Genomic DNA, 8708 nt, shown 5'->3' with positions numbered 1-8708 from the left:
ACTCGCTTCGTCCCATAATGTAAGACGTTTTTTTAGTGTCAAAAAACGTCTTACATTATGGGACGGAGGGAGTAGTACTGTATGTATCTCCATTCAAGCACCATCAAAGAAAACGAGCTTCTGAGAAAACCCTCATGGGTTCCAGCAGAAATAATCCCAAAAAAACACCAACAGATGAAATTCGGAATAGCAATGTACTACTCCCTCTGTTCCAAAATAGTTGTCGTCGGGGATTATCAGTTCATTTTTTGTCACGTTACGATATTTCTCCCGTTTCCCCTTTTGCCCTCGCACTCGCTCTCTCCCCGACCACACGCTCTCTCCCGGCCAACACTCTCTCCCCGACGACCACAAGGCGCCCGACGACCACTCGCTCCTCCCTGCCCAGATCCCTTGTGCCGCCGGCCAGTCGCCGCCCTCTCCCTCTCGTCGGTGTCTTCCTCACTGCAGCCTTGCTCCTCACCACCCCTAAAACTAGCAACCCGTCTCCCCCTCGTCGGTCAAAGGTGAAATTTTTACCAGCCGGGGTGCTCGATCTGTGGGCGGCGGTGCTCGATCCGTGTTGGAGCAGTGGGAGGAGGAGGGCAGTGCTAGATTGGAGCAGCGGTGCTGGACCGGAGCAGCGGGAATAGGGGGGTGGTGCCGGCCGCTCTTACATTGTGTAGTCCTCTTCACTCTCGTCATGTCGCTGCCGTCGCCGAGGAAGACGGAGAGCCTGTCGGAGGGATGAGCGCCATGGCCAGTTCTGACCTCCTCCGTCCAGATCCAGCTCCAGGTCAGTTCACTACTCTCCCTCTCTCCATGAAATTTTTTGGGGCAGAGCCGATTCGGCCAGCCTCCAGCTGCGAATTTCTACTGAATCGCCTGCCGTTTGTGGGTAATTCCAGCAATCATCCCCTCTTGCTGCTTGCTATCTCAATTTCAGGACTGAAGAAGAGAACATGGGGAGCAGCAGCTGCCCTCTGCTCTGCTCTTATGCGAATGCTCTACTGCAGGACGGTGGCAGCGATGCTCGCCAAAGCGGACGACAACCACTCCCGTGCAAACAAAGGTACAGACTGGTCCTGGTGGGTGATGAGGGCGCTCTGGCCTCTGTAGTTACATGAGACAACAGTTCTTTGTGCAAATGTTGACTGAATTTGCCTCTAACTCGTCTCTGCACTTGACTGAATTCGCCTCTTTGTGCAATGTTGCTGCTACAGGTGAGCATTCAGGAAAAGAACACTTGGCTGAACTTCAGGAAAAAGATGCACCGAATCTTAGTAAGCGGATACTCATAGCCGAATTCTTTTGGATGCACATATAGTTTGTATCGCAACTTAAATAATGATAGTAAATAAACTCTCAATTGCACTGTCCAGTAATTGAATATGAATTACAGCTTTTCAGTTAATTTAAATTAACTGAAACCTTTTGTACTCCCATGATCAGTGTTACTGTACAGTAATTAACACCGAATTTGTAAGTGCAAGTAGTGCTTGTTTTCAGGAAGTAGGATGCTGATCAATAGTGCTTGTTTGGAGTAATTGTTTGCTCTGTAGTGCATTTTTGCTGCAACCTAATCTGTGGAGTATCAAGCTAATTGGAAGAAAGCCAATTGCTTGCTCTGTAGGAACTTTTATGTGCTCGAGTATAGGATTTGCTGTTTAGCAAGGCTTTGAGTAATTCTACTCATTTCTCTTCTCTTCAGTAAATTAAATTTAGGAGTAGGAGTAGTTCTTAGAACTACTATGCACCTTAAAACTACTCCTATTAATTAACTGAAACTACTCTGCACCTTAGAACTACTCCTGTTAATTAACTGAAAATACTTTTTTAAGTTAATTAACTTAATTTCTTTCTGTTAGGAGTAGGAGTAGTTCTTGGAGTAGGAAGAGGAGCAGTGCGAAGAATTCTCTTCTCTTCTCTTACTCTTCTCTTCTCTACTCTCGCTCTCTTCTCTTCACTTCTCTTTCTCTTCTCTTTTCAGTAGTCTGCTCCAAAATTCTGCAATGAGGCCCGTGTTTCCACTGCTATTTATTTTCTGAATCACATTTTCAGTTTTGCAAATTCTGCAATTTTGCACATGAAGCTTCTGTAATTTTTCCCATGAAGCTTCAGATTTTAGCACATGAAGCTTCTGCTACTGTTAATCTTGTCATGAATCTTCTGTTGACTTGGTACATTAGCTTAAAATGAATCTTTTCCTTTAAGTAAAACTAAATGAAACTTTTTTGTTAATTTAACAGTTGCAGACTTGCAGTAGTATAGCACTTGCAGTAGTGTAGGACATCAGTAGTTTAGTGTAGGACATCAATAGTTTGGTGTAAGTTTCAGTTCATTAACTGAATTTTTTCAGTTACTTAACTAAAACTTTTTCAGTTACAGCAGGACTTCTCTTCTCTCTTCTTCTCTCCTCTTTCTCTTCTTGCATCTGTAGTTTAGTGTACTTCCCTTGTGCCCTCCATACTCCTCTCCTCTCCCACTCATTTCCTCTCCTACTACTTTGCTTGTTCTCTTCTTCTCTAAATTATCTTCTCATCTCTAAATTCACTCATCTTGTCTCCTACTACTCTCTTCTCTTCTCTTTCATTTAAATGGAGTACTCCACACAAGCAAATGAATTACACATACAAGTCTCACAAAATGGAGAAAAAATATATGGAGTAAAAATGATCACAAAATGGAGTTACACATACAAGCCTCACAAAATGGAGTATTACACATATGGAGTAATTTCACATGGGATGCACTCCGCACAAGTCTCATCTCAAGGAACTACACATACTCCACATCTGAACAAGCCTCATGTCAAGCATCGGAACAAGCCTCATGTCAAGCATCGGAACAAGCCTCATCTCAAGCATCTGAACAAGCTCATCTCAAGCATCTGAACAAGCCTCATGTCAAGAATCAGAACAAGCCTCATCTCAAGCATCTGAACAAGCCTCATGTCAAGCATCGGAACAAGCCTCATCTCAAGCATCTGAACAAGCCTCATGTCAAGCATCAGAACAAGTCTCATCTCAAGCATCCGAACAAGCCTCATCTCAAGCATCCGAACAAGCCTCATCACTGAACCCTCCCCATTACCTCTAAGTTGTATAGGGCATTCGTGTAAACCTCTTTCGGGCATGTTAGTCTTGGAGGTAGCTACCCAATACCCTCAAGCCTTTCCTTGTTAACATGTGGTATTTTATACCCATTTCCCCCCGCATGGTTCATGATCTCAATCATGCACATTTGTAGAGTTAGGAAAATTCTGTTGAGCTTGTAAACATCATAGCCTTCAAATTCCTCCCAAACACCTGCAATAAGGTCTTGTAGTGTTTTAGGACTCAGACAATCTGTCAGCGATTGCAGCGAGTTGAAAAACCCAAGGTCAAGCACATTCAAATCAGGACTGTTGGCAGGCTGTTGTACTAATCTAATGTCAAGTCTAGTTTTTGCGATAGCTGCTAGAAATTCCTGGTCATCTGGCAAGATATGGGGCTTAGCATTATCCTGCTGAATGTAGATGGTCTGTCCAGCATCACTTTCCGGCCAAACTGCTTGTATCGCTGGCAAGACTTTCTCTATCAGGAACTCCCTCATCACTTTTCTGTCGACCTTTATTGACTTTGTCTCTATTGTACCTCTGGGCCTGTTGTCGCTTCTCCTCTGAGCAGGAACTTCTTTCACGAATGGCCAGATACCGATTTTCCCAGAGAAGGTCACGTTTCCTTCGCTGTCCCACCTTGGCCTAGCAACGGCCGTTAAAAACATCACCTTGCCAATACAGTTGCCGTGTATAGGCCTCGTAGGCTCTTCCTCCCAATCCAGCAGATAATATGTTCTATTCTTCTTTGTCATGTTAAACCACTTCTCGTCAATATGGACAACGTTATGCATAGTCTTGAACTTAGGCCTCGCAGTTGTTGTTGTTGCCTCATCAAAAATCGACAAAAAAAAATTCATCCTATCCATCTTATTCTTTTCCTTTAAAGCCGGCTTCACACAGTTTGTATGCCTCCTAATCAAATTTAGCATGAACTTTCTATGAAGTGTAGTAGGCTACATCCCAGTTGACAGGCTAGTGATCTAATAGTAGACCTCCTATTTAATGGGATTGTTAGGATTTTTTCTAGGTTAATGTCCTTAGGCTTTCTTCCAGAATTTCCTTTTCTCCGATCGACAACATCTACCTCTTGACCTTGTTGAATTTGCAACATTGCTTTCCTCCAAATTCTTTGTATATTCCAAACACCCACTCCAAAAAAATTTGCAATATCTTGCGTATCAGTTTTCTTAAAAGTGCCTCCTCTACTCATACACAGTGTATGCAATGCTACATAAGCAGCAAATTTTTGCTGGTCATTGAGGGTTTTATTTTTTCTACCAACTTGCCCAGCACCTGCACCAAGACATACAACAAAGAAATGATTAAATGAAATGATCAAGTGATGAAGTGATGGAATGATCAAGTGATGAAATGATGGAATGATCAAGTGTAACTGTACCTGGATTTTGAATAATTTCATCTCCTTCCATTCCCTCTCCATCATCTCCTTCCATATCATCTCCTACATGTCCTTCCATTTCATTTTCTGCATTTTCATCCATTTCATCCACATCTTTTGCAGCTGGAGTGAAGTTGAGGTCTGGGAGATCCATTTTCTCCTGAAGATATGAATATGTAAGATGAAGTAGAAGTAGAAGTAGAAGTAGAAGTAGAAGTACAAGAAGAAGAAGAAGTACATATAAATTCAGTCTGTGTACTGTCAATTGTTGTATGTTTACTGTCAAGCAAGAATTAGTCAATTGCTGTCTATTTACTGTCAAAGCAAGAATGACAATATTGTTATGGTCAATTGTTGTCCGTTTACTGTCAAAGCAAGAATTAGTTTCCTAGGTTAATGAAAAATTACCAGCCATAATTAGTTTTCTGTATCTTAATTATCTCTGAACATTTTTGCCTGAAAACTGAATGTACAATGTTTCTGTAGATAATTTGGTCGAAAAGGGACGACATGTTGAGGTGTACAACATTCAGTTTCTCTTTCGACATGCTGAGCTCTATAAGTGCTCACATTCTTTGTATGGATCTTATTGAATGAGTACTTGTTAACATTGGTACCATTTTCTTCAGATTTTCATTGGTGGTCTCCTGATTGATTTGGAAGGAAGAATTGTTGGTATGAATTTCGTAGAAGAGAATAAAACTCCCTTTTTGCCCGTCCAGATTGTTGGGAGATGCCTGAAACACTTCAAAAATTTGGGTATGTTTTTCTTTTCCTTTGCTCCTGAAGCTATTCTGTACTTAGGCCTGAAGCTATAAAATTTTGTTTCCTTGGCAAAAAATTTAGTTTACAAAAATACTGTAAATGACATCAGTAGAGATTAGTTGAAGAGATTACTGCTTTAAATGACATCAGTAGAGATTAGTTGAAGAGATTACTGCTTTAAATGACATCAATAGAGATTAGTTGGTGTAGTACTACTTGAAGTGACATTACTTAGTGTAGTACTGCTTGGAGTAGCCTGCTTGCAGTACTTCTTTTCATGGAGCTGCTTGCAGTAGTTTATGATTTGCAGTCAGATTAGCTTGGAGCGGTAGCATTGCTTGCTCTGCTATTCTCTTCTCTTCTTTTATTTTAATTAAAATTAACTCAACCTTTTCCTTTAATAAAATTAGCCGGAACTTTCCCAGTTAATTAAAATAACTGAAACTGTTCCTTTAATGCTTGCATAAACTTTTTTATACTCTAATGAAGGTTTTGTGTACTCTACTGCTTGCATCAGTACTTTTAAAAATAAATGAATCTTTTTTCTCTTCTCTTCTCTTTGTCAAGAATGTACTTACTCAAGAATTACCACCACTTAGACCAAAGGACCAGTTGGTATTAATTTCAGAGATAGATGTAATTTCAGTTAAATTCAGTTATGCACACAAAATTCAGTTAATAGCTTAATGTTTTGGACTGATGATGTTGTTGGAATTTGTACTACTGAAAATTAAAAAAATGTACTCCTTTAATTAACATTGATTCATTGAGATGGTGGTATTATCAAATTAAGAAAATTCAGTACCTTTTCTGTTACTGTAGAGTACTTAAAAATTAGGAGTAGCTAGGAGCAAAATTAAAATTAGGATTAGGATGGTGGTATGATTGCTGCTATTCCTAACATCATCGGCTGGCTTGCCATCTCCTTCGCAAAAGTATGACAGTAGTGCATTTTCCAAAGGCTTAGTTTCACCACTTGCTGTTGCTGCTTTTGAACCTGTCGCGCTTGTCGGCGTTTGTTTTACGGGGCACTTCTTTCCTGTATATGGGACGATTGCTTGAAGGATTTGGTGTTGGTGTCATATCCTACACGGTTAGTATAAGAAATCTTTGTGCCTGCTTTTTTTTGCATTAAGTATGTCTATCTAGTTAAGTTATTAAGCAACCAAGAACATCCTAGCCGAAGTTGCATGACCCAATACTAACACCAGAAGTGATCTCATAGATGTAGAGCCACACTTAGCCAGAACTGACATTGTTTTCTTGAGTTCTTAATCATGATCTGGAGTACTAGCATGGAGTAATTTGTTTGCAAGAGTACAATTGCAAGCATGAGTACACTGAATTTCTTGTAGCAGATGGAGCACATAAAAATGGAGTAGCTCACCTACTGTTGATCTGCTAATTTGCCAATTTTCTGCTCCTTGCTGCTCCTTGCTGATCCTTGCTGCTCCTTGCTGATCCTTGCTTCTACTGTTGATCTGCTAGTTTTGACAGGTGAACAGATGGACAGTGGCTGCTCCTTGCTGATCAATTCAAAATTGCTCTGGCTATCAATTCAAGCTTGCTATGACTGGTGAGAAGACGTCCTAGTCAATCACCACATCTGATCAATTTCTGTCTGTGGCGAGAAGAAGTGGTACAACTCCGGCGATCAATTTCTTTGGCGATTAACAATTTTGATCAATTCAAACAGCAACACAGGCAGCGCTAGTGCTGCTGTTGGTCAGTGCGGGGAGGAGCACGGGCGGAGGTCAATTGGCCGGATCCGGAGCTCCAGTGCCTGAATCGAGGAGCTGGAAGGCTGAGGCAGGAGGAGGAGCACAAGCTACACTACTACTGCTGTTGGTCAGTGCGGGGAGGATCACGGACGGAGGTCAATTGGCCGGATCCGGAGCTCCAGTGCCTGAATCAAGGAGCTGGAAGGCTCAGGCAGGAGGAGGAGGAGCACGGGCGGCGCTGCTGCTGGTCGGTGCGGGGAGGAGCATGGGCGGCGCGAAGGCCAGTAGTCGCGGGGGGCGCGACGGCCAGGAGTCGCGGGCGGCTGGAGGCTGTGGCGGACGGCGAGGGAGCTGCGTACGAGTTTGGGCTCTTGATTGGAGCGGAGGAAGGCGGCCGACGAGGGAGCTGCGACCGGCGCGGGCGGACGCCGGAGCTGCAGCAGTGGGATGGAGCCTGGCGGAGGGGAGGAGCGATGGAGTAAGACGAAGATCCCCGGCGACAAGAATTTCAAATTGAGGGTAGTTTGGTACTTTATCCTGTTTTCAGCTGGTCGGAAAAGTTCCCCAACGACAACTATTTCGGAACAGAGGGAGTACGTAACTGTCATATAAAAGTGCATACTAAAGTGCGCTTGGCAAGAGAAGAAACCCTTATTAAGGATTTGCCTTTTCAATGATGAATGATCAGACGGCAATTCTCCAATTTGAGGAAGCGAAGAAGATATTACGAGGCATGAGGTCCAACCGTGGTTCACAAGAGCTGAAGATCGATGTGACCACCACCGCGGGCTGCAGGTCAGATCTGTACGTGGAGACTCAGGAGCTGCGGCAAAAGGTACGTATAGATCGCAGAAATTCTGAAGGTCAATGGCCAAAGCTTGAGGGCGAGGTGGAGGCCGCGGCAGGGACGCGACGAGGAAGAACCGGCGATGGCGGCGACACGAGCGACAACAGGGCCATCGACGGGGCACAAACACTTGGCCTAATTCTCAGGGTATATTGTTATCTGGGTTCTATGGGCCTACTTCTCAGGATATGACGCTCGCTGCGTCCCCCAACGGGCATCCCTATTTCTCGCAAATCCTATTTGGCGCCTTATGCACCCGATACCGTACAACTCGCAATCGGGAGCATACCCCCACCTCTCTGCTGGGCTGGCCCATCTAGCTTTTTTCCTCTATTTTTCAAAACTCGAAATAAATTATGCCCGTGCTTTGATTCGAACCCAGGACCCCGTGCTCAAAGGTAAGCTTAAGCTGTGGTTTTCTAAATTGGTAATAAAATGGTGTCGGCGTAGTGCTAACTCCGCAGCTCATGAGCTAGCAAGCCTTGGTCATATGTACCCTGCAAACTCAGCTGTCGAGTGGGTGTCGATGTACCAGCCCAAGTGGCCGTTTGTGTTGCGGGTGATTTACCCGTACACCATTAAGTTATAAAGCTTTGCTTTAACTTCAAAAAAAAAAGGTAAGCTGCATAACCAACCGGCCACCCCAAAATCAATGTGCTACTTTCATCTTTCTACGCCTTTTACTTCGTTTTTTTCTTCTGGTTTTTTTATTTTTCTGTTTTCCTTTTTTGTTTTTTCTTTTTGTTTTTTGCTTTTCTTCTTCCTGGGTTTGATGAACTTTTTTAAATTTTTTTGAAATTTTTCTTAACATCAATGAACTTATCAAATGCGTTGAACTTTTTTCAAATTTGATGAACCTTTTTCAAATTCGATGAACTATTTTTCAAATTCGATTAA

The 8708-nt window shown here is 42.9% G+C and overlaps 1 protein-coding gene and 1 pseudogene across 4 annotated transcripts; one reads left to right on the top strand and one right to left on the bottom strand.

The window, feature by feature from the left end:
- The first annotated feature begins 238 nt into the window (after positions 1 to 238).
- On the top strand, positions 239 to 8313 carry LOC147988809 (uncharacterized). Of its 4 annotated transcripts, none has more exons than XR_015617816.1 (5): positions 239 to 775; positions 888 to 1051; positions 1203 to 1262; positions 5108 to 5237; positions 6732 to 7995. XR_015617816.1 is itself a non-coding variant. In XM_087545636.1 (4 exons), exons 1-4 carry the CDS (start codon positions 727 to 729, stop codon positions 5069 to 5071), a joined length of 342 nt encoding a protein of 113 aa, XP_087401762.1. In that variant the 5' UTR covers positions 239 to 726; the 3' UTR covers positions 5072 to 5097. The 4 variants fall into 4 exon arrangements, 1 of the variants encoding a protein (XP_087401762.1); XR_015617814.1 differs by having other exon boundaries at positions 926 to 1051; positions 6732 to 7994; XM_087545636.1 differs by lacking the exons at positions 5108 to 5237; positions 6732 to 7995 and adding an exon at positions 4965 to 5097 and having other exon boundaries at positions 926 to 1051.
- On the bottom strand, positions 3044 to 4957 carry LOC147988810 (uncharacterized; annotated as a pseudogene).
- Positions 8314 to 8708: the final 395 nt, after the last annotated feature.

Source organism: Triticum urartu, chromosome 1A, assembly GCF_056163025.1.
Source record: "Triticum urartu cultivar PI428250 chromosome 1A, HENAU_Tu73, whole genome shotgun sequence".
In the NCBI taxonomy this organism is placed as follows: domain Eukaryota; kingdom Viridiplantae; phylum Streptophyta; class Magnoliopsida; order Poales; family Poaceae; genus Triticum; species Triticum urartu.
The sequence above is the reverse complement of the archived record's forward strand: the minus strand, read 5'-3'. Positions and strand labels throughout refer to the sequence as shown.

Excerpts from the sequence above, each read along its gene's own strand:
- LOC147988809 (XM_087545636.1), top strand. The coding sequence starts at position 727 with ATGAGCGCCATGGCCAGTTCTGACCTCCTCCGTCCAGATCCAGCTCCA. Across the intron at positions 776-925 it reads CCGTCCAGATCCAGCTCCAG|GACTGAAGAAGAGAACATGG; the intron begins GTCAGTTCACTA and ends TCTCAATTTCAG. Across the intron at positions 1,263-4,964 it reads AAAAGATGCACCGAATCTTA|ATAATTTGGTCGAAAAGGGA; the intron begins GTAAGCGGATAC and ends ATGTTTCTGTAG.